This window comes from Contarinia nasturtii, unplaced genomic scaffold, assembly GCF_009176525.2.
Source record: "Contarinia nasturtii isolate CC-2019 unplaced genomic scaffold, AAFC_CNas_1.1 Cnas_scaffold_493, whole genome shotgun sequence".
Lineage (NCBI taxonomy): Eukaryota > Metazoa > Arthropoda > Insecta > Diptera > Cecidomyiidae > Contarinia > Contarinia nasturtii.
Genome location: NW_022197846.1, coordinates 2941701 through 2966407, shown reverse-complemented (window position 1 = coordinate 2966407; position 24707 = coordinate 2941701). Strand labels below are relative to the sequence as shown.

At 34.1% G+C, this 24707-nt stretch overlaps 4 protein-coding genes across 7 annotated transcripts in view; 3 read left to right on the top strand and 1 right to left on the bottom strand.

The window, feature by feature from the left end:
* The first annotated feature begins 1618 nt into the window (after positions 1–1618).
* Positions 1619–20013, top strand: LOC116339044 (sterile alpha and TIR motif-containing protein 1). Of its 2 annotated transcripts, XM_031764654.1 has the most exons (12): positions 1619–2336; positions 3533–4370; positions 4494–4651; positions 10582–10758; positions 11572–11756; positions 11833–12024; positions 12101–12260; positions 12390–12527; positions 16057–18135; positions 18209–18350; positions 18460–18484; positions 18555–20013. In XM_031764654.1, the coding sequence occupies exons 2-12, from the start codon at positions 3662–3664 to the stop codon at positions 18730–18732; spliced, it is 4143 nt and encodes a 1380-aa protein (XP_031620514.1). In that variant the 5' UTR covers positions 1619–2336; positions 3533–3661; the 3' UTR covers positions 18733–20013. The 2 variants fall into 2 exon arrangements, with proteins under 2 accessions (XP_031620514.1, XP_031620515.1); XM_031764655.1 differs by lacking the exons at positions 1619–2336; positions 3533–4370; positions 4494–4651 and adding an exon at positions 7070–8654.
* Positions 20014–20381: 368 nt separating this feature from the next.
* LOC116339159 (THO complex subunit 6) lies at positions 20382–21709 on the bottom strand. Its single transcript, XM_031764867.1, has 2 exons — positions 21506–21709; positions 20382–21382 (listed from the first exon to the last, which is right to left on the bottom strand). The coding sequence occupies exons 1-2, from the start codon at positions 21616–21618 to the stop codon at positions 20419–20421; spliced, it is 1077 nt and encodes a 358-aa protein (XP_031620727.1). The 5' UTR covers positions 21619–21709; the 3' UTR covers positions 20382–20418.
* A 113-nt stretch (positions 21710–21822) lies between these two features.
* LOC116339184 lies at positions 21823–23562 on the top strand. 2 transcript variants are annotated; one of them, XM_031764900.1, is made up of 5 exons: positions 21823–22030; positions 22099–22271; positions 22336–23090; positions 23185–23266; positions 23481–23562. In XM_031764900.1, the coding sequence occupies exons 1-5, from the start codon at positions 21871–21873 to the stop codon at positions 23520–23522; spliced, it is 1212 nt and encodes a 403-aa protein (XP_031620760.1). In that variant the 5' UTR covers positions 21823–21870; the 3' UTR covers positions 23523–23562. The 2 variants fall into 2 exon arrangements, with proteins under 2 accessions (XP_031620760.1, XP_031620759.1); XM_031764899.1 differs by lacking the exon at positions 23481–23562 and having other exon boundaries at positions 23185–23398.
* Positions 23563–23816: 254 nt separating this feature from the next.
* LOC116339139 (23 kDa integral membrane protein-like) overlaps positions 23817–24707 on the top strand; it is a 15084-nt gene continuing 14193 nt past the window's right edge. For both annotated transcript variants that reach the window (XM_031764836.1, XM_031764835.1), the window contains exon 1: positions 23817–24119. In XM_031764836.1, coding sequence (XP_031620696.1) covers positions 24060–24119 — 60 coding nt within the window. In that variant the 5' untranslated portion in view covers positions 23817–24059. The remainder of the gene's footprint in view (positions 24120–24707) is intronic.

The following is a 24707-nucleotide window of genomic DNA, read 5'->3' as shown; positions in this document are numbered from 1 at the left end:
CTCACACTATTCAAGTATAAAACAAAAGAACAAATGTCTCTGCGTTATAATCAATACTGATATAATATCTCTGAACAAAAAATAAAATAAAATAAAACCATTCGTACGGAACTTTAATCCATTATTCCGTAAAAAAACTGTTAGCACATATTAATTATAAATATGAGAAAATATATATACTACATATATATCAAATCTGTTAAAGTTGCCTAAAAATGCTTTTGTTTAGTGAGAAAAAAAATGGACAAAAAATCATTGTGAATTATACCACTTAATGATATTGATAAATAAATAGTGTATTCTACTCTATTCGTTTTATTGCATTTAATTTACATTGGAAAGCGGACCTTTTGAAAAAACATAATAAATCGATGGGAATTTTTAACGAGCGCAAGGAATGTTATTACTCAAGTCATTTTCATTCTTCGCTATACATAGCCTAATGCATTTTGGTTTTCAAACAGTTCAAAGCACATGCTCTTGTGTTTTATGGCTATAAAGACGTCGTTTCCTTAAATTCATTCCAAATTGCAATTTTCCGATAAACAACAGAAGATACACATCTATCTTTGTGATCTAAACGTTGTGGACAGCCCCGTAAGTATTTAAAACACGATTGACAAAAAAAAACAATTCATTCGTGTACAATGCACCTTACTGGTTTTTTTTTTATTTTCGATCCTTTTAACGACTGTTTTTGTAAACACAGACTATAATTATCGTTGGGCGATATATTTTTGTACATTAGTATTTGACGCAGGTAATGAGGGATCATTCATTTAAACAAAAAAAAAGGAAAAGCCTTTTTATGTTCTTCTCGTGGAAGAAGGTGAAAGAGATACGGTAAGAAAAAAATAAATAAATCACCAAGCAAAGCGTGCCTTCAAATTCGAATAAAACACTTGCCCAAACAAATTTATGGCCGATATGTATTTGATCATATGGTCACCATATAACTCGATCAATGTGTGATACAAGCGCACGCGCATGATTTTTTGCAGCGCACATGCTGCAATATGAATAGTTAACGCCGCTCAATGTTGCCTCAAGCCTGATGCATACAAACGAATCGTATTGTCGAAATCAAAAATAGCTTGTAATAGCAGCAGGGACAAAGACGGCAACAACAGAAGCGAACCGTAATAAATAAAAGACATTCATAAAATCACTTATGACAATCGAAGCAAAAGATTTGTATAGTAAAACGGCTGCAAGTTAGAAGAGGTACATATACAATAAAAATGTATATATACATTTTTGCATTAAACCGACTTTCAGCAGTGTGAGCGAGCGAGAATTGTTTTAAAAAGGCCCCCGAATGTAAGGCGTGAACAAAAAACAACAATATTAGTATAACCGATTTTGGACGACACAACAAACACGCACACAGACACCGATATACATGGAGACGGTGAAACAGAGAAAGAGCACGTACACAACAGTGTACACCGATCGTTTGTCTCTCAAAAACACCGATTATACAGAAAAGCCGAAACATTTTAATGTTACTGATTTTGTATTATATATATATATTTTTTCCTCTCTGTTTGTTGTTCGAAAATAATTTTTTCAGTTGAAATTATACTTTCGAATGAACGAGACACACACGACCTTTTTAGCTGATTTCATTTTTGTGTCTACTGTCTTTCCTCTCTCAATGTGTTAATATATTTTAGATTGAACGACAAAGAAAAAAAACCAACAAATTATACGTCTTTTTTTGCACGTAAAAAATTTTTTGTGTGAAGAATTTTTGTTTTTTTTTTGTTTTTTCCCTAGTACTTTGTTTGAATGAACAGAAATAGAAAGAGAAAGGGAGAGGAGAGAGGAAGAGAGACAGAAGAAAAAAAACATACGCCACACATTACATACGATCACGTATATATAGTCAAAAAATGGCAAGAATGAATCGAGCGAACAGATATCTAAGTCGAAATAATTCTTAGAAGAAAACGAATGAGTTGGCGTTCAAAAGCAACCTGTGTATATATACAAATTTAGTTTTCCGTTTTATTTATAGAAAGAAAGTTTTTGAAATTCTCAAATATATCAGGGTTTTACATCAGTTTTGATTGATCGAAAGAAATTTTGAAGCGTGTTGTATGGTATGGTGGCCAAGCAAAAAAAAAAAAAATACAAAAATAAGAAAAAGTTTTGAAAAGAATATCAACAGCCTCAATTCAGAACGAAATAATACACAAAGATATACAAAGTGTCGAATTCATATCGATAATATTAATATTTAGTGCATGTGTATCGAATTGTGTTATTTACGTTTGCTTTGAAGGAAAAAGGCGTTTCTGGAACAAGTGCAATTTTGGAATGCAAAATAAAAGGTGAATTTAGTTCAAAAACAATTTCAAGTTTCTGATTTTTCTTCTTTAGTTTTTTTGTTTTTGTTTTTGTTTTCAGTGTTATTGATATTTATTTGATCAAAATAATGAATAAAAAGTCACGAATACAAAAATCAAGCGGAACAATAACATTTTGTTTTTGTTGTCGTAAAATGATCATTTTATACACGAAATAATTTAAATGTTTTCATCATTCGATATTGAATCGATTCTAGTTTACAAAAGACGCGCGATTTGCCATTCTAGAAAGATTGCGAGTTTTAGTTTTGTTTTTCGGTATACATTTTGATCGTATGTGTACGCCGTGAGTGAACGTAACGCAAATATTATTTCAATTTGTTGTTCATGCCCAACATATGCTGTTGTTTATATATAAAAAAAGAAATATGCACGGCATTGTTTTATTATTTTACTTTTCTGAATAAATTTATTATCAAATGAAAACTGTAGCACTTAACTTATACTCTTTTTTTTCGTGTACAATGTACATGCATGTGTCAGCCACTCTGTGACGATTCTTTGAAAATATGCACAAACAAAATAAGTAAATAACGAAAGAACAAAAAAAAAATGAAATTCGAACGAACAGAATTTCATATCCACTTTTGGAGCATTTCATTGACTCAATATGCTTGATGCATTACTTAATTATTTTCATTTTGCACTTTTGTGTGTTATAATTGTGTGCGCGAGCATGCGTTTACACATTATTTTTAAAATGATGAAAAGGTGGACTGACCTTTCATCTGTCTGAGATGTCTGTTAATATATTATTTTCATGAATCAAAGACACACACTTTTACACATGCAAGCACGCGCGCTTCAAAGTAAACCGAACACATTTCAATATAATCACTTTTCTATTCAATTTAAACTTAATCATATATATATATATCAATTGCATTGTACAAATATGTGCATAATGCATTGCTGAACTTTGAACGATTAAACTATCTTAGAAGAAAGAAAATAGAATACATTCCATAATCATATCGTCATAGGAAGATAACAACATTTCTTCATATTTCCTTTCTCTATTTTTGCTTCTCTCGGGTATGCGTTTGAAATTGAACACATTATTTGAAACAGTGACCATTTCTTCTCTTGTTGTGTCGTATATCGTATGGAAGTAATTAATGATTTTCGAAATGTGTTTTTGTTGTTTTTTTCTATTTCAGATTTAAATTTTGCGTGGAGGGATGGCTAATTAGTGAGTTAAAGCAGCAGTTGATTATAAAAGATTGAAACGAAGTTGTTGCTGTTTTTTTTTTGTCTGACACATATCATCGTATAGCACACATTTGAAAATGGCACAGTCTCCAGCAACAGCAACGGCAACAACAACATTCAAACAAAATGGATTTACACGAAAGCCACACGATATGAATAATCATTTATCGTCATCACCACGCCGAACGGCAATTGGAAAGCCGTCACTACGTTTGTCAATTCCAACGATAGAACAAATTGGCGATACAAAAACTCCGGTGAAATCAAGTCAAACCGATCCAATCAATAAAAAAACTGACTCATTTGTGAAGCGAATGATTGATAACTGCAATCATTCGGGCCAATTACCGTCAAACATTGAAATTAATAACGTGTGCAATGACATTCAAACCAGTAATAGTGAAAATCCTGCCGATGTATGTGATGCGAATCGAGTTAAAAGTGTCATTGAGAAATTGGACAAGAATAAGCGAAGGAATAGTAATAACAACACTAGCGGTAACGGTACCAACAATACCAGCACAAATGGTAAATCGCCCACCGACATTACAATGGCTTCCTGCTTCGACGTCGATAGGAAATTAATGCGAAAGCCAAGCATTGAAATTTTCAATGAGAATGATAAAATGACAACAGACAACGATTGCGACATTAAATGCAGAATTGATTCAAATGGTGTACAACCGCAACAGCTAGATAATTTTTTGTCATATTCAAAATTCGAAAACGATTTTAAAAAGCGCATCAACGAAATCAACTGTAATCGAATTGATGCACAAACACACGGTACATATATCCACATCTATTCATATTTTACATTAAATTTTTAGATATTAAATTGAGAACTGTGCTTTGCTAATGAATAAAAAAAAAACACTTTTATTTCCCTCTCACACATAACGTATATAGATCCAATGACCCTGTTTCCACACATGAAATGCATTTCCACATCGACACCAAATTCACCGTTACAACTTCCGAAACCTCATCTCAACAGGATTGAGCCGCATCTTAGCAGAAATCTCAGCTTAAGCCCGAGCATTCATTATAAATTAGAGCAACACATTGTAAGTGTTTTTAAACATCGTTTAATTTTAAAATTGCCGCGTCGAATGCACTTCTCTAAATAAAAGCAATCTTGTACAAATTATCCGGTTGAGTAGTGGTGTTTTGCGAGCATGCAAAAGAAATTATAAACACACACACTAAAATGCAACGAGCGCACAACACGAACATGAACATCGTGCACATAAAAAAAAACATCGTAATGTTCCTGAACGACAAACAAGTGTATAATTACAGCATTATTATGCGCATGAATAAATGATAGCTTTAATATTATGAATGCGCGATATAATTAATTGTAATTGAACAGTTTTTTAAAACACTGGTATTATCTCACCCAATGCTACACACCGATTTGATCAATTCTGAAGTGCGATTTGTTCGGCGATTAAGCTAAATGTCGAAGACACATCACATTGCAAAATAAAAAATCATTTGATTCGTTCGAATCATTCTATTATTATTATAAACAAATTAAGCTACAAAACCACACATTCCATCACATTTTATAATGGATTCAATGTGTTTGTTTTCCATATCACACACTTCTATCTCACACAAGTGCTATTTGCTCGTTTTTTTTTAATTCATTGTATTTTGTCAATGAAGAAGATAGAATTAAAGAGATTCAACAGGCACGTGTATTGTTTTTTTTTTTATGTTTTAAAATCAAAGGCATCCATTGAGATTTCATCGCATCTAACGATAGTCAGATTTGATGTGAACGCCGTACAGTTTATGTCAAGGTGCAGGCAAGAAAAAAAATTGCATACACTTTTATTAAACCACATTTATCTCGACGGAGATGTTGATTGCAAAGCCTGACTCTTACTTGCCTAATTATTATGCGCGCGGCTGCAAAAAAAAACATACACACAAACGAGGAATAAATTATAAGCAAAGTCATTCAGAGTCGCGGGTCCCATTGAGGTCAATAATGTGTGTGTGTGCGCGCACACCGTTTCATTCGCTCCCGTTGTCGCTCTCGCCAATCTATCGATCATTTTTTTCTTCTTCTTATTTTCATGCACATATGTGTATATTCTATATCTCATTTACCATATTGCAGTGCACATTATATCCTTATGGCATCCATCCAAATGATTTCTTCATTTTAACTTACTCCATAATCATAAATTGATTCACCATGACGGAGAAAGAAAACAAACCGTGCGCACACCAATCACTAATTAAATATTTATATTGTGTTTTCTTCGAAATTATGGACACTATTTGAAGCGAATTGAGAAATTTGTTTAGCGTCTTAAATTTTGAGCATGCGTTGGTCGACGTATACAAAATTCAAACGCCCATCAAAACCACTGAAAAATGATGATGATGATAATAATAACATAACATTTATTTGCGTAATATTCTGACTGACTGAGCTAAAATTGAGAAAACATGAACATTTTTAGCAGCACGGTTATGAAATCGCGTTTGATTGTCAATGACATGAAAAAGAAAGCTACATATACAAAAATCACACACAAATTTATAACCGAAAAAAATCCAGAGAATATTAAGCAACGAAGAAAATTGTGTTGTCGTTTGTTTTGCATCATTCGACCGAAATTGAAATGTATTCTATATTGATAAAAAAGCGCGGCTGATAACTGGTTGCTTGCTTTGAACCATGCGTGACTGTCTAATTTGGTTCTTCTCAGTTCTTCTGTAGAAATGTATTATAAGGAAAGATAGAATAAATCTCTCTTAAGAGTCCGTATCACTAGTTTGAACATGAAATGCAAACTGTTGCACTCTTTTTTCATATGAAATACCAAAAAAAAGAGCATATTTCACGTTGAGCGCTAAAATTCAAAACAAAAAAATCCTGTTTAGATGTATTGAATTTGAGCTTAAGTACGATTTAAATCAATGCCAACAAGGAATTAATCGCCGATTTGTTTGAGTACAAAGGGTTTTGACGTTCGTACTTAAATTGACTGGAAGAGTGAGATAGGGATAGATCATAACAAAGTAATAATAACCAACAACAACTAAAATTATATGAAATATTACCGAATGTCACGCATCGTCTAAGTATTGTAATATTAAAATCGCTGTGGATCGTGTGTGCATGATATAGAAACACAACAGTGAATGCGAGACTGCTGAACATTTTCTATGGCAGAAAACACGAAAAAAAGAGTAATAATAATAATAACAACACAATAGACGAATTGAGTAAAAGAATTTGGTTACGCATACATGTTTATGTGATGCGCATTACGTTAAAGACGATCCGTCAACGTTGTTGTTGAGCTGATGCGCGTACATACATACCTACTCTATATATCGCATGCTTTGTGTGTTTTCGATTCCCGTTTCCATATTTTTATATTTGTTTTATATTTTGTTGTATTTTCTTTTTCTTTTTCATTTATGTTCAGTGTTTTTTGTTTCGGTGATTTTTTTTTGTTCGTGCGATTGTGTGACGAGACAAATGTGAAATTTGCGTGTGTTTGCATCGCTAACCAAATGTAAGAAATTACATTGCAAGATTGGGAGAGTCCCACAATAGTTAGCGAAGCACAAACACACACACACATACATTCAATAGAGAAACAAAACAGAAAACCCAACCGACCTGCAAGTGAGCAAGTGAAAGAGCGAATGAGATAGAAATAAATAAAGAATGAAAAAAAGACACACATAGAACTGAACTAGTGAATGAATGAATTAATGGTGAATGTTCTGGCACAATATATACATTATCATGGTATTTTGCGCGACGGATTCGCTTGCGATTGCTGTGTGCTATTCAAATTCAAAAAACCAAAGTGAATAATCGTGTATTTTCGCGGCATTAGAATAAGCGAAAGAAGAAGAGAAAAATATAAAACATATTCGGTGTCGGTGGCTTAACGCATTTGATTCTCTCAGTTTCGTTTGTTGGTACGCTGGTTTGTTGTAAAGATTTGAAACAAATTAAAAAAAAAACACACAATTTTTTCTTCTCGTTCGTACCAAAAAGTCATATATCCCCCATGCGACCACAGTTGATTGCTTCATGTGCCGAAAACATGTTGTGTATAGACCGACGACGACGTCGTTGTAATTTAAAAAAGAACTGTACGAATAACACTGGTGGTATGAATGTGGTTGTATTAGGGCTTGTATGAATATATAATGTGATATATCTTTTTTTTTTAGATATATATATATTTTGTGTTACTTCGTCTTCATTTGATTCATACTTTTAATCCATAGAGACGTCGAATGCAAACGATTTTTTCGGAAATCGGCGATCGGTACAGTGTGTGCATACAAGTTCAGTATTTAACAAAAAATTATCAACAATTCTTGCGCATTGCTATGTTTTCTGTGCTCTTTAAATTTTCTTGTGAATGTTAGCTCGGTTATTTTTTCTCTTCTCTCTTCATTCAAATCAAATTTGTTGTTGTTGTTGTCGTCGTCGAATCGAACTTTCCGGATTTTCTATCTAACATTGTGTGTACGTTATTCGTGCGGCGCCTTGGATTGTTTGATTCTATCGTAAAGATCAACAGATTCATTCTAGAAACGAAATTGTGTTCATTGATGAAAATTGAGAAAAACAAAAAAAAAAGATAGTGCGTGTGTGACCGATGTGTGTTTTTTTTATGTTTAAATCAAAATCATTCCAAATTAGATAGATGTCGGCAGATCTCATTAAATGTTTTTAAATTGAATGTAACATTTTTCATGGACGGATTTTTTTTTCTCTCTTTTTGTTACAATTTTAATGTTGTTGAGTCGGTCACCAAACTTTTAAACAAAAGAAAAAGAATAAACGAAGAGAAAAACGAGTGTCAATTAATCTGAACAAGAGAAGTGAAAGCAAAATACCCAAAGATAAATTCACTTCGACCCAAATTCATATACGTTGTGCGTCGAGAGATCTGAAAAAAAGGGAATAACAAATAGAAATATATAAATTCCGAAGAAATCGCATATTTGCCTCTGATCACAACAACAACAATAATTAAAAAAAAACAACAAATGAAAAGTGACAAGTACAGTGTAAGTAAAAATGAGTTTAATGGGTAATTATAATAATTTCTTCACAAAATCGAATTACTGTAAGCGAACAAAATACGCTGAAATTGAACAGCAAACAAAAAAAATAACATTATTAGCATGTAAATTATTGTTATTTTGTGAGTTTGTGATCAATTGGACGTTCCTAGAATTCGTCAGAATTTAAACACAATCGACTATTTCAGTAAAAAAAAAGTACGATTTTTATAGACCACTTAATGACACACTTCGTACATATATTATTTTGTGTTATGTTTTGCAAAATCGTAAAGCTGATAGTCGAAAGGTACCTACAATACCGCACACAAAATAATAATAGCGTTACCGGTCTGAAATGACACCAAAAAACACATGAAACGATCGGCAGTTAAACGCTATTTTGCCGATATCTGAGTGTTTCGGGTTCAGATGAGCTCAAACCGACTCACATTATGAATCATATTAATGATTAAACATGATTCGATCGTTTTTCTATATATATACACACATTTTATTTCCTTATTTAGATAAAATCTCATAAGTGTGGACATTTTGCTATAAATGTCCAAAAAAAAAATATTGTGCACAAATTAATACCAAAAATGTGTTCCGGATTCTTTGGGCAAAATCAGCAGCGATGTATCCATTTCATGTTAAAACGTGTTGAATATTGTCCGTACAATAATAAATTCAATTAATTTTGATGATTCATTTTGATACATACATGATTGATAGATTCTCATTCTTGTAAAAGTGAAATGATAAAAGAAAAGAAATAGTCAACGGGTCTACGGAGAAAACTATTTTCAATGTGATTGCTCATATCATTTATGACGATTGAATCATCGCTGGAACATTTTATCATTGCATTGTCATTTCCAAGAACCTGTTGATTGTACGTTCAATTACAGTCAATTAATGTTTTTTTTTTCTTTTATTATTTTTCTCGGGTGTGTGCCGCTTAACAAAATGTGAAGTTCGTGTTTTTTCGTTCGAAAAATTTCACAATCAAAGGTATGCGCTCAGCGTATACGCTACACTGAATCCCAAATTCATATATCGTACGAATTTGTCTGTTTTCGCTCAATTCAAATACTCTCGCAACCCAGTACAACATTGTGTGTGCACTGTGTTTAGCATTTTAATTACTCAATATTTACCGTTTAATTGTTCACAACGTTTTATTCAATGTTTCTTATTAATTTAATAAAATAACCGCTCCACGAATCCTTTCCCATTAAATATGTGCATAAAAAAAAATTTGATGTCTTTCAATGAAAATTGAATTTAAGATTTGAAAATTAAATATATATCAATTAGCATTGCTTGCAAATAGTGCACATTGAGCATATTATAGGTCTATCGCTAGACCATTTGCGGATTCGGAATATATTTAACGAAGCAAAAAAAAACGAGCAAACATCAAGTGTGGTTGTTATGCCAGTCAAATGGAAGTGGGCGAATTACTTGAATTGCTCCGAAGAAAAACAGTAAACACACAAAAAAACCGATCGTCGTGTTGTGTTCGCTTCTCGCTCTTGCACGTGCGATAGAAAGAAAAAAGAAACTTGTTTTCTCTCAGCTAGTGTGTGTGTTTGGTTGAAATCTGTGAATCACGAATACGTACGTAAAATGACCAAAGCCATGCATCTTCCATATTTGTACAAAAAAACATTCATAAGATTTGTAGAAATTAACTGGCAACTTCATTTAGATGAATCAATTGAGAGTCAAATATTCGTTTTAATTATATATTTTACTTTGTTTCGTTTATTATCGATGCTGTGTGTGTGTGTGTCAAATAAATAATTGGCTGCTCTTTTGAATTGGCGCACATTAATCATTTCGGACTGGCGCGCTGCCTAATCAATTCCATTTGCATTTCATTTATATTATTAATTTCATTTTATATGCGTGTATATGTTTGCAGATGCCAGAAATCTCAGATGCGGTTACAAGTTCCGGGCCGGAAATGTCATCAATCCTGGAAAATCTGCAACAGAAACATAAACTCAACACGACGACAACACGGCAAAATGTCGTCAATTCCAGTTCGAGCAGCATCAAAGAAACCTCCTCGTCGTCATCAACGTCATCATCGCAACAGGCAAGTACACACATTATACAAAATTGATTTAAATTAACAAACAATAAGGGTATCGAGAGGAAATTAAAAAAAAAAAAAAAAAAAAAAAACAAATGAAAAAACCCACAGCTCTGGTCTCCTACGAAACAATTATTATTATTGCGATAAATTATTCACAAAATCTCAACTAAAGTTGTCAATTTAAACCATTGACAACAGAGAGAACGGGAAGCCGCATTTAATGTTTTTTTCTGTGTCATGTCTGACTCGAAATAGATGCTAATCTTCCTACATTTTTTTTAGGTTTGTCGATGTATTATGTCGCATGCAAAATATATTTGTTCATTCGCATTAGCATATATTTGTTAAAAAAAAATCGTTGCCATAAATGAGTTTTGGGCCGACGTTCCTTTATTCTTGTTTAAATGCACAGACAGACACTTATTTCGGGATTGTACTAAAAAGCAACTAAACTCAATTGATTGAAAAAAAGAAGAGAAGATAGCAAATACAAATTTTAACTAACACCAAATAAGGAGAGGTTGTATGCTTCATACAATAGAATGGCAAATCGATTTTACATAGAAACTATCTCACATATGGGTTATTTTATGGCTATAAATCATTTAATTGTCATAAATCACATTACGTACGCATTGATAACAATCTTTGAAATTTCATTCATAAACTCAATTGACGGCGGTCAGTGAATGAACCGACTGTCACCCGATCCACTTGCTCGTATACATAAATTGTTCATGGCATTTTTTTTTCTCTTTGGAATGACATTTTTTGTCGGAAATATAATATGTTCTATGTATTTTTTTAAATAAGGTGTTGAACAGTAGCAGCACATCGTCGACAAAGTCAAGTACGACAACATCACGTGTAGCCAAAGCCTCATCATCACAAAGATTGCATCACATGTCTTCCTCTTCCACTCAATCGTCAACCGAATTGAAAGCAATGGCCCTGCAACGTGACATCAATGATATGAAAAATTCCATGTCAGAAATAAGGTGACCAAATCTTTGACATTTGCTTCTCAATTTGATAAAACTTCATATTAAAAAAAATTCATTTATTTTCTTGCAGTTCATTGGCAGCAATGACCCAGCCACCAATAACAGCCGAAGATATCACTTTGTCAAATACATCGACCATATCCGAATTGCAGAAACGGCTGAGAAGCTCTTTGGAGAATATAGTCGATGTGCCAGACGACGAAGAGCCTCTTGTTACGTTCCCCGACGAAGGAAATGGCCGAGAATTAGAATTAGATCTGAGGTGAGCACGCCTCATCTATTGAAATCGCAAAAAAAAAAATTAATTAACAATTATTTTTGGTTTCACATTTTCATAGACATGCCCAACAGTTAGTTCCAACTGCCTCAAATGAATTATGTGTGGCTAACGCTAATGACATGAATATGAATACAACGGATACGGTGAAATTTGAGGAGAAACGTACAATGTCAGCATCAAAAACAAAAGTTATCAAGGATGGTTTCAGCAGCGAACAGGTACATTTTTCATTTCTTAGCGATGGCATCGCGTTACAATTGTCATTAGCATCCTTTGACCTAAATCTTGTTCTCTAGTTTTAAATAATGTGACCGTTATATAACCCTTTTTTATCATCTTTTTCGCAGGCCACAAGCAATGCAAGTGAAATGAAACGATTACAAGCAGGCGATATTGACTACAAAGAAGCAATGGCAGCGTCAAAAATTCGAAACAAAATCGAAGTGGATGGAATAAAAGCTGAACAAAATGCATCAGTATTAAAGGTTCGTCTTACACAGTACATTTTTTTTTTTGAGCTTGTGTGTGTGTAACTGTGTGTATCTGCGCCCTCGTTCACATACCATAAGTCTCATTGCGACACTTTTGGCTAAATAATGTGATTTTATTTTTCACGCGAGTTTGCATGCTGTCGAAAACAAAGCAATCGATTTTTTTCTTTTTTTCTATGCTTTTTATACTGTGAAAGGATATGAATAATTTCATGTGAAGGCATGCATGCAACTTCAATCACATACCGATTCTCGTCTTGGGCACTTGTTTTTCCCTTTGGTGCAACCGTGGAACGAAAGTGTGGAGCATGCGCCCACCATTTGTGTCGGAAAGACCACCAAACAAAAAAAACTACATTGAATCAGTCAAATGGATTTGTTGATGTCATCAAAATCGTTTTTTTTCCGTTCGGCATTTTGTCATTCTATCCGTATACAAAAAAAAAACACGTAGTAAACAATGGAAATTATTGAGTATAAAATATTGGTGTAGCCTGTAAAGAAAAGAATCAAAAAAAATTGTTGATTAATTGAAATTGATGTCAATGAGTAATAAAAATCAGTTCAAATTACGTGGTTCCTGAAGCAATGTAAAGCCAAACAAAAAATTCCGAAAGATAAACATTGAAAATCAGAGCAATTGTGAGACAATGCTGAGTGCATGCAATTTTCAAATGTTGGTCACAAGTTCACGGTTTTTAAAACAAAATTCAGTGGTATTCCGGTACGCGGCTAATGCAAATCGGATCTATTATGCACGAATGGTAAAATAAAAATAAACGTCCTCAAAGTAAAGATTTAAGGGGGTGGGGGTGGTTTAATCGAGAGGGGTAAGCAAAAAATCCAGTGTAAAAAAAGGGTTTTTGATTCAAATCGGAAAAAATTAGCTTTCGAAAAAACAGCTCGAAAATCCCTGGCAAATCGAAAGAAATGTCAGAATGTGAAGAGTTGAAAAAGGTTTTCACCTAGGTTTTCACTTTTAAAATCGGATATTTTCGAAATTCTTGAGGGTTAACACTTTTTCAGGACCCCTTTCTGAGGACGTATGCATGGACCTTTGTTTTCAAGTTTACTAAGTAGATGATTCATTTTAGAAATATTAGACGATAGATATCCCAATTTTTGATGTGATTACAAGACGGCTGGAAATAAATTTGTCACTCTTCTGTTCCGCACATATGGCAAAATATGTATTTACATTTGAACTAACCATGCACAACGATCATAAATGAATAACAAAAATCGACCAAAGACTCACACTTCATATTATCAACTATCGACATCCTCGTCATATTCGCACTCATATCATATTTATAACACACAGCCAACTACTTCATATTAATACACCACGAATACAGCATTTTGTATGGCATTTTCGATGAATTGGTGCAAATGTATTTCTCTATATAATATATATTTTCTCTTGCTTCACCAATACGAATGTGTGAATGTAAAAATAAAGAGATAAAAAAAAAATTATTGAAACGAAGTTGAAATCGGTTGTGACTTTTTGGATGGGCATCGAATTCTCGGATGGGAGTCAGTGTGAGCTATTTTTAGGCAGTTTTGTGAGCGTCCGATATGTGCGATCACTTCATCGGTTTTCGAATCCGAATTATACCGTCACCAGTGTGCACTTCAACCATATATATTGCGCTTCGGTTGTGTGACTTGGTGTAGCGAACGAACACTGTGTGGTGTGTAATAATATAAATATAAAAATGAAGCTTCCCTTATCGCTCGTTCGGTTTGCAATAGGCAGTTTTCTCTAAATCGTTATACAATTCTCATCGTGTATTCTTTTCGGTACACACTATTTCGCAAATAATTGAAATTCTAGACGTTCTTTTAGATAATCACACTCGTTCGCGAACACGCACTCGAGTCTTGAAACTTTTTACGGTGCGTCAAAGTTGCCGATCAGTTCAATTTGTCAGAAAGTTCTTGAAAATTAAAGAAGCGGGAAAGTATAAAATTTTCCTTTGTTATGTGTTCTTTTTAATGTCTGTTGTGAAATAATAATTTTTGTGATTGTGAAATTAAGTAAAATAAAACCGAATTTGATACAGCAAACGATTTCATTGCACACGTAATTTGTGAGTGAAATCCCGATCGATTTCGAAGACGAAATCAGATCTTTTGTGTAGGATTTCGATCACGACACACAAAAAAAATGTCGAAAAGAGCACCGTGGCCCATACACAAGGTGTTTCGATCCCAACCTCACAATGACTTTAATCCGCAACGATCGCCCAGCCCAATCGTCGAAATGCCATTAAGTCCAGATCCTGAATCAGCAAATGGTTCATGCATGAGTCCACGATATCCATCAATGGAACGATCAATGTCACCAAGACGATCGCAAAGCCCATTCAATAGTGCATTGAACAAAGGCGTACGTGAGATTCCAATCGAAGTTGAACATGAGGTAACACAAAATGCAACACGCTACGCTTTAATTGCAACCGAAAGTCGCACATTTAATTTCGGCCCCGGAGTTCAGAGGCTTCTATTTCATGCACATCAACTTGAAATGTGATATATTACATTTTCTATACCTTTAAATATGCTTTCAATTAAAGCATTGTGAATCTTTATCGTATTTCACACATTACATCTGCTAATTGGTCTTTATGTATGTACAATATGCACATTTCGAATCGAATTCAATTCAACCGACAATCAATTCAGTGGGAGACCCATTTTAAAGTGCGCGCTATTCCACAAAAATCGTTCGACGTTTATCTTATCGCATTTTAATATGACTAAGACCATTCTTATACAGTAAACGCTCACCAACCCTAAGCCGTCTCGAGATTGGTTAACATTTCGAGTACAGTTGAAATTGATGTCAAAAATTCATTTAAAAATAGTAAAAATCAAAATGAATTACACAAATTGCCATTTATATTATTAATTAATTGGAAAGTGGTTCATAATATTCTTGAAAGTGGTCTATAATTTCCGACTTTTTCGAGAAATTCACCGCAAATGTCCGACACGAAAATATTCACTTGATTTTAAAGAATGTGTACTAAATTTGTCAGATGACTAATAATAAATAGAAACAGTGGCTGTTGTTTGTAACAAAAATGACTAATTTTCTTGTTAGTTCGAAATTTGTGATTGAAAAAAAATGTGATTTTTTAAAAATATTTTTTCTATTATAAAATTAAAAGCTCGAAAAACATAGCAAGCAATTTGTGTGTGTGTTATTTCCATTTTTTGAACCACAACGAATGTGCTTGAGATATCAGAATACAATAAGCATTGTGATTTGTGAGCGTCGACTGTTTGTCGCTTATTTATATTGTATGTTTGTGTTTTATCAAAAAAAAGCAACAACAACAGTTATTTGAAGTATAAAAGAGCGTAGGGAAAAATTTGAATTATTTTATTATATTCGGTCGCAGTAGAGTATCGATAACAGCTCAATGGTTGTTCTTTTGAAAACAAATGATATGAGTAATTTTTCTTTTCAAATTCCAATTAATTTTCTTCTGTTTTTTCTTTCGTATGCTAGGAGGCTAGGACATTTAAATCGGGCGATATTCAACAGCAAGAGTCGAATAATCGAGCGGAAGCTTCAATGAAAATCCACAGTGATACATTCAGTGCCGAAAATAAGGCGATGAAACAAGCACAGCAACGTCAAACTGTCACATCGACTGGTATTTTCAATCAAGAAAAGCATGTGTCGTCTGCATCACAATCCAACTATATGATCACAAGGAAGGGCATGTGCAGCCAGGGCAGCAGCATGATAACATCATCACAGTCAAGTAAAGCAACAAATAGTCATGTGTTTCTGGAAGGTTCGCAGAGTCTTGAAGATTTGGAAAAGCTATCATCGAACAGTAATCAAAAAGAAGTTGAAACGGCCATCGTAAAATATTCCCAACTCTTGAATTCCAATGTATCATTGTTAAAGCAATCGGAAGCAACAAAAGTGCAAAATGTGTTGGATTCCATCAATACAGTGATACAAAAAGCATGGGCTGTACCAACGCATGGCCATCAATTGGGCTACAGTCTTTGTAATACGCTACGAAAAAATGGTGGCTTAGATTTGCTGATGGAGAATTGTGCACAGCATGATAATAGATTGCAATTTTCATCGGCACGTTTGCTGGAACAATGTTTAACCACCGAAAATCGATCTCATGTTGTTGACCAAGGCCTTGAAAAGGTGGTACGTGGTGCATGTATATGCACAAAACATGCGACAACCGATCATTCACGCGTCGGCACTGGCATTTTGGAGAATTTATTCAAGCACAGTGAAGGCACATGTTCGGATGTCATTTCATTGGGCGGTTTAGATGCCGTACTATTTGAATGCCGAAAAAATGATGTGGAAACATTGCGTCATTGTGCCATGGCATTGGCAAATCTATCATTGTACGGCGGTGCTGATAATCAAGAGGCGATGATCAATCGCAAAGTTCCCATTTGGTTGTTTCCATTGGCATTTCATAATGACGACCTCATCAAATATTATGCATGTTTGGCCATTGCCGTTTTGGTTGCAAACAAAGAAATTGAAGCTGAAGTTTTGAAATCAGGCACATTGGATTTGGTCGAACCATTTGTTACGTCACACAATCCATCTGAATTTGCTAAATCGAATTTGGCACATGCACACGGTCAAAGTAAGCATTGGTTACAACGTTTGGTGCCAGTTTTAAGTTCGAATCGTGAAGAGGCTCGCAATTTGGCCACTTTCCATTTTTGCATGGAGGCTGGCATAAAAAAAGAGCAGGGCAGTACCGATATATTCCGTGAAATTGGTGCAATTGAACCGTTAAAAGCGGTTGCCAGTTGTCCAAATGCAATTGCATCCAAATTTGCTGCACAAGCCCTTCGTTTGATTGGCGAAGAGGTTCCGCACAAATTGAGCCAACAAGTTCCGTTGTGGTCGGTTGAAGACGTTCGAGAATGGGTTAAACAAATCGGATTTTTTGAATACGAAAAGAATTTCTTCGATTCACGTGTTGATGGCGATTTGTTGCTACAATTAACTGAAGAGAATTTACGAGATGATATTGGCATTGAAAATGGAATACGGCGTCGACGATTCAAGCGCGAATTGGAAAATCTGAAAAAGATGGCCGATTATAGTTCGAAAGATGTGGCAAACATTTGCTATTTCCTCCAATCAATTGGACAAGAGTTCACCATTTATACGTATGCCATGTTGAATGCTGGCGTTGATAAAGAATCACTGAAAAACTTGAACGATGATCAACTTGTTATGGAATGTGGTATTAAAAATTCCATTCATCGTGCGCGCATTTTGAATACAATTAAATGCATGGAAAATTCATTGGCTCTGTCCAACGAAGAGAATATGGACAAAACATTGGATGTTTTTGTTAGCTATCGAAGGAGTAACGGATCTCAGCTGGCTAGTTTATTAAAAGTGCATTTGCAATTGCGCGGTTTCTCAGTATTTATTGATGTTGAACGCTTGGAAGCGGGCAAATTTGATAATAACCTTTTGAATAGCATTCGTCAAGCGAAGCATTTCATTTTGGTTCTAACGCCGTCGGCATTAGATCGTTGCATTGAAGATGAAGAATGCAAAGATTGGGTGCACAGAGTAAGTATATTCCTGTTTCATTTTATTATAATACATACATTAATATTGTTTTTTTCTTTTTTAATTAAATCAGGAAATTGTGGCAGCGCTCACATCAAATTGTAACATAATTCCAATTATTGACAACTTTTCATGGCCAGAAGCAGAAAAATTGCCCGATGACATGCGAGCCGTATGCCATTTTAATGGCGTTCGATGGATCCATGACTATCAAGGTAAAACACTAAAAAGTTAAAAATAAACCATTTGAAAGATTTTTAATTCTGTTCAAATTTCATGTTTTATTTTTTCTTTTCACATAAATGGTCGTGTGTCGATGTACAGATGCATGCGTGGACAAGCTCGAACGGTATGCGAAGAAGTCTTCTATATTTTATTTACATTATTAATGAAATTAATTTTCAATTTCGGTCAAATAGATTCATGAGAGGTGAACGAGATACAATAATGGCCGCATATCGCTCGGCAATGCGAGGCGATGCAACACCAAACACACCAAGTACAGCATCTTCGTCGCGACAAAATCCATTGACTTACCAAAGAATGCATTCGAATGATTCCGACAAAGAGAAAGACAGTGGTCGAGCGTCAGATTGACTAAATGCCGCCCCCTCCACCAATTCAAATAGCATGTCCAAACCAAAATCATCATCAAATCAAAAGCAAAAATGGCTTACAACCACATTGCCAAGCGGCGGTCGCATTAACAAATGTATAAAACCGGTGCCTGCACCACGCAATGATGCTTACATCAAGTCGACGCGCAGCCAAAGTTTGGATGCCATCGATGGAAATGATGAAATTGTGAAAAAAATAAAAAATGCTTATTTGAAGGAGGGGGTCTCGGAAAATAATCTAAGTGCTGATGGTGATCGAAAAAATGTAATCGGTGAAAATGATGACGACAATACCAGAGCAAATAATTCAAATGCAAACATTAAAAGTAACACATTCTTAAATCGAAGTGAAGAGAGTAGCATTGGTTCAACGACATCATTGAACAATACTATAAATTCGGAACCAAATCCATCTGGTAGTAGTAGCATGCTGAATCAAGACGATACCAAATCCAGTTCAACCACATCAAGCGCTCAATATTCAATGACCGATAATTCAGAGAGCGAACCAAAACGTACATTGCTTAACAAATATGTGAAAAAGGTTAAATCGTTAATGAAAAAATAATCGATTGCGAAGTGACGAACGCAAAATATATACATTTTGCCGAACCTAGAACGTTCTTTTGTTGATCAAAGGATTTCAACATTTCCTTTATTTGCACATTTTAAATACCTATTGTCTATAAAATAGAATGGCCATTATTTTATTGTATCATTCAGCATATAATTCATGCGGAATCGAACATTTTAAACGTTTAGACTAAAAAAATAAGTAGATTAGTATGTATGATTCATTTTTTTCTTTAAAAACAATTATAAGGGATATTAACGTGATATTATTATTTATACATATTAGAAATGAATTAATGAGATGAGCTGAGATGAGATGAGATAAGATGAGACAGAGATGATTTTAATATATTAATATTTAAATAGATTTTAATGTCGTGTACGTCCACAATATTATTTTTCTGTATTTTTTACAAGGTTACGCTCGATTTTTATAATGCTTTACACAAAATAACATTAATATATTTACAAACAAAAAAAAACAACGCACTCAGTAAGCAAACACTCACGAGCCATTAAGAGTCAGGAAAAACGCCTGTCGTGCCTTCTCTGTTTTGATTTTTTTTTCTCACATTGTAAAATAGCTACAACAAACATTTTTATAGCCGTTTTGGAAAGGTGCAATTATCTTATTCTAGATGTTTAATGTTGTTTCTTTTTTAAAATTAAATACAATTTTCAACTCGAATTAATTTTGCTTTCTGTCCTCGCTTGACACAACCATTCTATTTTTACCTTGTATATTTCGTACAAAACAATCAAATTTTAATTCATCTAATAATATAAAAAATATTCTATTTATAACCGTCAATAATAATTTAAAAAAATGCATTCTTTGATTTGCATTAGATTCTTAATCTGTAAGTTTAAATAAATGTTTTCAATGTCCTATAAATGGCCATTTCGCCTGAAACAACCACAAAATTCTTTAATTTTATTTTTTTTTGTTCGCAAAAGAAAAATGCTTTTTGTACGAAATAAAAATTAATTTTCGTTGCAATCCTAAAACAAACAAAAAAAAGTTCCATGTTTTTTTTTAATTTTTCGATTTATTCAATCATTTACAATATAATGGGAAAAAATTGTATAATTATTATTTATTCGAATGATTTGGTGCTTCATACAATTTCAGCATGATGTCTTTGTAATTGAAATTTGTGCAAATGTCCAAGCAATTACTGGCACCAGCGATTGACATGAATTTTTCTGGTGTGGTCTGTGAAACAACGGAATAAATAGCCGACGATGAGACTGGAATTTCGGCCGTAACATCGCCTTTTAAATTGTACTGAAACAAATGATTATTATCACCGCCCAAGTAAACAATGTCATCGAGAAAGCCGGACACATGAATGCTGCTGTTAACATCGAAGACTGTTGAGCATTCGAGTGAGCGTAAGTGATAAAGGCTTGATTTTGGTCCACCGCCACATAACAGCCAATCGTCTGTAACGGCCACCGTACCTTGCCATTTACCAAATTGTGGCCGTTCCAGTCGTTCATCTTTCCACGGTTCCAATTGGTTGACGTATCGCTTTTCTCGTTTATCCCAAAACTTAACCGAACCATCTTCCGATGCTGAATATAAATTCGAATCAGCCATACCATCGATCCAATGTAAAAATCCCGTATGGCCGATGAATGTGCGAATTATTTTGCCCGTTTCTAAACTAATGGCATACATATTGTTGTCACCGCATCCAACATATAAAATACCATTCTTTTTTTCCAACCAAAAACAATTCATATCGTTTTGATCGGCCAAATTTTGATTGGCCAAAAATGTTTCCCATGTTTTTTTCGTCAAGCGATTTTTGTACCATGTATAACCACTGATGCGACCCGTATTCGTTCCAACGATTAGGAAATTCTCGAAAAAGGCCAAACTTTGTACTTGTTGCTTTTTGCCATTTTCGGTCACATTGAATACTTGAATTGGTTTTGTCAGCGAATTTTTTAGCGTGGTTGCCGTACTAATACCGGACTTCGTATCATTTGCCTGCAACGATGCACTGTCATAATTTTCATCATCTGGACTCACACATATTTGCGGTATACTATACGAAAATGTTATGGAAATTATAATCATTAATCAAAATACTTATTATCAAAGGGGGAAAAAAGAACTTGGGTCAAATTGCCGGTTTTATTTTTTACTTTGTTGGTTAGAATAAACCTACCTGTAAACGAATATTTCACCGAAATTTGTGCCCGCAAATAAAAATTCGCCACAACTAGAAATGGTCTGTGATAAGACATTATTGTAGAATAATTTTTGATATTCGGCCAACATTTTTTGATTTTGTTGTGCCGATTTGCTTTTTCACCATCAGATTTTAAGCAAACTATTTTTGTTTAGAATATAAAATGTTGTGGTGTTTGACAGTAGTACGAATTTGACACTGAATGCAACAGAATAGAAGGCAACTCCCTCTGTCGTTTTTTTTTTTCAGAGTTAACCATGATTGACAGAATGTCATACTGAATTGAAATATTGGGTTATGTTTGATTTGTATTGGATAAACATTGTTCCACATGCAGAAATATGACGGAAAAACCGCCGATAAAATTGCTCAGTGCAGCCGAACTTATTGAAAAAGTGAATTTATACGAAACCATTGAAGCTGATATTTTGATACGAGGATTGAAAGCATCATTTCCAAAGAATACAGACGAAGAACGAGCGGCAATCAAATCATACCAAGGTAAATTACATTTGAAATCTTAATAGAAATGTTAAAAAAATTGATTTTTTTTGTTTAAAAATGTTCAGATGATCTGCGTAAAGTGTTATCAATGGAGAGAATTGCAATACGGCATGAACGATCGACGGCTGTCATTGAATACGGTAAAATACGATTGACCAAGAAACAAGGAAGATGGGATATATTTCAATCATCCGGACAATATTTAGAGCCCCATTTGGCATTATTCTTAATAGAAATCGTATGTAATGACTAAATGTTTAATTACCATAATTATCATCTAATCAAGTGTTTATTCAATTTAGAATAGGCTTGAGGTATACCTGGGCAAAGTGATTGTATCGTTAGAGAGAGCTTATCATATGTTTCTCGCACACGACAATAATTCCGAACATGATCGAAAGGAAAATGACAAATTGACCCAATCGGAATATATAATTTTTGCCCATTTCATGCGCTTCGGATGTAATATCAGACGATTCAAGAATGAATGTGTAACTGTATCATCTGAGAGTAAAAGTAATGCTAACGATGCAACGCAGTCAGATGCAGACATAGAAAAATTATACGTTTGGAATTATCTGTACGAATTGCTTGGACATAATAAATCTGTAATCACATCCAAATCACTTGATACGAATCGTTACAATGCTGTGAAAAATTCAATGAACGCCACAATTGAGAAAATTAAAAACCCAAATGACGGTGATGATGACGTCGAATCGAGTAAAACAAATGTAAATAGCGTTGCCGAAACCGGTGACAAACGAAAAATTGACTGTAAAACCGGAGAACCAGCCTCCAAACTAAATCGAATAGACCATAAACGAAACACGGTTGAACAGTATTTTGGAAGTGGATCGACCAATGATTTTATGGTGGGAAATACATTTCAACGGTTTAAGCAAATTTTCGATCAAATCGATTATATTAAAGTCAAGCAGCCCGAATCATTTGTGGACCAAAAGCCAATCAATGAAAAGATTTCATTTGATTTGTGGGCATCGTGTGATCATCGAGAGCCACAGCTCAAAGGTCCCGATTTTCGTCTAATTGTCTTGTAAGTCATGGTTGAACCGTTTATATTTTTTTTAACAAAATGCCATATTAATTTTTAATTATCTCATGATTCATTTTTTTTTAATTTATTCTAGACAACCATCTAAATCACTTCCCCATAATGATGATATTTTTCGACTCTACAATAGTTTAGTACATAAGTCAGCAATTGTTTTGGTATGCATTAATAAGGAAATGTCATTTCAGGCATATGTTTATCGGTTTACAACCTAAAATTAAGCATTTTCAGCTTTGAATCGATGATTTTCTCTATCCAAATCTGTGGATATAAAAAAAACTGAACGAAAAAAAAAAAACAATAAATGTATTGTGTTAAATAATTGATCATTATTAAATTCATTGGCTTATGGTAAATTCACCTTTTTTGTAGTCAACATTGCCGCCGCCTCGTGCTCCAAAAACAAAAACATAAACACCAACACAGTCGCATTCATTCAACAACATTCACACGCGCGCAACATCTAAGGCTTACACAGCTATCGACAGTGATGGAAGCGATAGCAGTGTAGCACGGTTTTGTTGGTGTGTTTGTTTGTGTGTGCGCGGAATCCGCACGCCGCGAATGTATGAATATGAGGAAAAATGCTGCACGCTGTGTGAATGTATGTGTCTATAAAATCGGGTTTGGTTCGCAATACCGACCATGCCCGAGCAACCGATGTAAAACAACAAAAACGGTTTGGGCGCTATTGGATAAATTCGTTCGCATTTACCATCAGTATTTGTTACACATTCCCACTGTATAGTGCTGTTTGTAACGGATTGCTTCTCACGCTTTATTGTTTTCGGAAAATTGAAATAAAAACGCAAAAGCACGTTCATAGGATATATCAAGCGAACCAGATCTTTCAAAATTGTGTGTCAACGAATTAAATCATCTTTTGATTAAAAACACCTGAAAAAATAATTTAAAAAAAAACATAAACGAACCAATTGAACAGAGAATAAAATGGGTTGTGGCATAGCAATAGTTAAATTTATTCTATTTGTTTTCAACTTGATCTGTGCGGTAAGTAGTTTTGTTTTTGTACTATGGAATCAATTAAATCTCTTTCTCTGTTTGTTAAATGGTTTGAAGATGAACAAAAAAAAAATGAAAACCATTAAAGGTGATTGACTATTGGGAGAAGAAATCAAGTGCTAATTGTTGTTTTTCTTCCTATTTTCGATTTGTTCGGAGTGAAGGTTATGACTTTACAGTATTTCAACATCGAATTTCTAAATTGAACTTTAAGAATGGTCATAAGAGAAAAATCTATAATTTTTGTCTCATAAATGAAAAGATGAAATGGTTTTGTTGAATGAGTTTTAGATTTTTCATTTTAAAAAAATGTTTACACGTCGTTCGTCACATATCTGGTCCAAAATCTCGCGCGCGTCGCACTCTCTCACAACTCGTTGTTAAGATTGTTTTTTATTTGGTTATTATGGTGTTAAAATATCGACACGACATCAAAACAGGTTTATTGTGTTGCTGTTGTTATTTCATTGGAATTGTGTATGTGCAAACCGCAGACTTTCAACTTCATCGCGTTTAGTCTACCTCACTATCTCTCTCTCTCTCTCTCTCTCTCTCTCTCTCTCTCTCTCTCTCTCT

What these genes read in the sequence shown, in the direction of transcription:
- LOC116339044 (XM_031764654.1), top strand. Translation starts at nt 3,662, where the DNA reads ATGGCACAGTCTCCAGCAACAGCAACGGCAACAACAACATTCAAACAA. An exon ending in AATTGATGCACAAACACACG is followed by an intron (nt 4,371 to 4,493) that starts GTACATATATCC and finishes TAACGTATATAG; the next exon opens with ATCCAATGACCCTGTTTCCA. An exon ending in ATGGTTTCAGCAGCGAACAG is followed by an intron (nt 12,261 to 12,389) that starts GTACATTTTTCA and finishes TCTTTTTCGCAG; the next exon opens with GCCACAAGCAATGCAAGTGA.
- LOC116339159 (XM_031764867.1), bottom strand. Translation starts at nt 21,618, where the DNA reads ATGTTGGCCGAATATCAAAAATTATTCTACAATAATGTCTTATCACAG. An exon ending in GGTGAAATATTCGTTTACAG is followed by an intron (nt 21,383 to 21,505) that starts GTAGGTTTATTC and finishes ATTTTCGTATAG; the next exon opens with TATACCGCAAATATGTGTGA.
- LOC116339184 (XM_031764899.1), top strand. Translation starts at nt 21,871, where the DNA reads ATGACGGAAAAACCGCCGATAAAATTGCTCAGTGCAGCCGAACTTATT. An exon ending in GGCAATCAAATCATACCAAG is followed by an intron (nt 22,031 to 22,098) that starts GTAAATTACATT and finishes AAAAATGTTCAG; the next exon opens with ATGATCTGCGTAAAGTGTTA. An exon ending in GATTTTCGTCTAATTGTCTT is followed by an intron (nt 23,091 to 23,184) that starts GTAAGTCATGGT and finishes AATTTATTCTAG; the next exon opens with ACAACCATCTAAATCACTTC.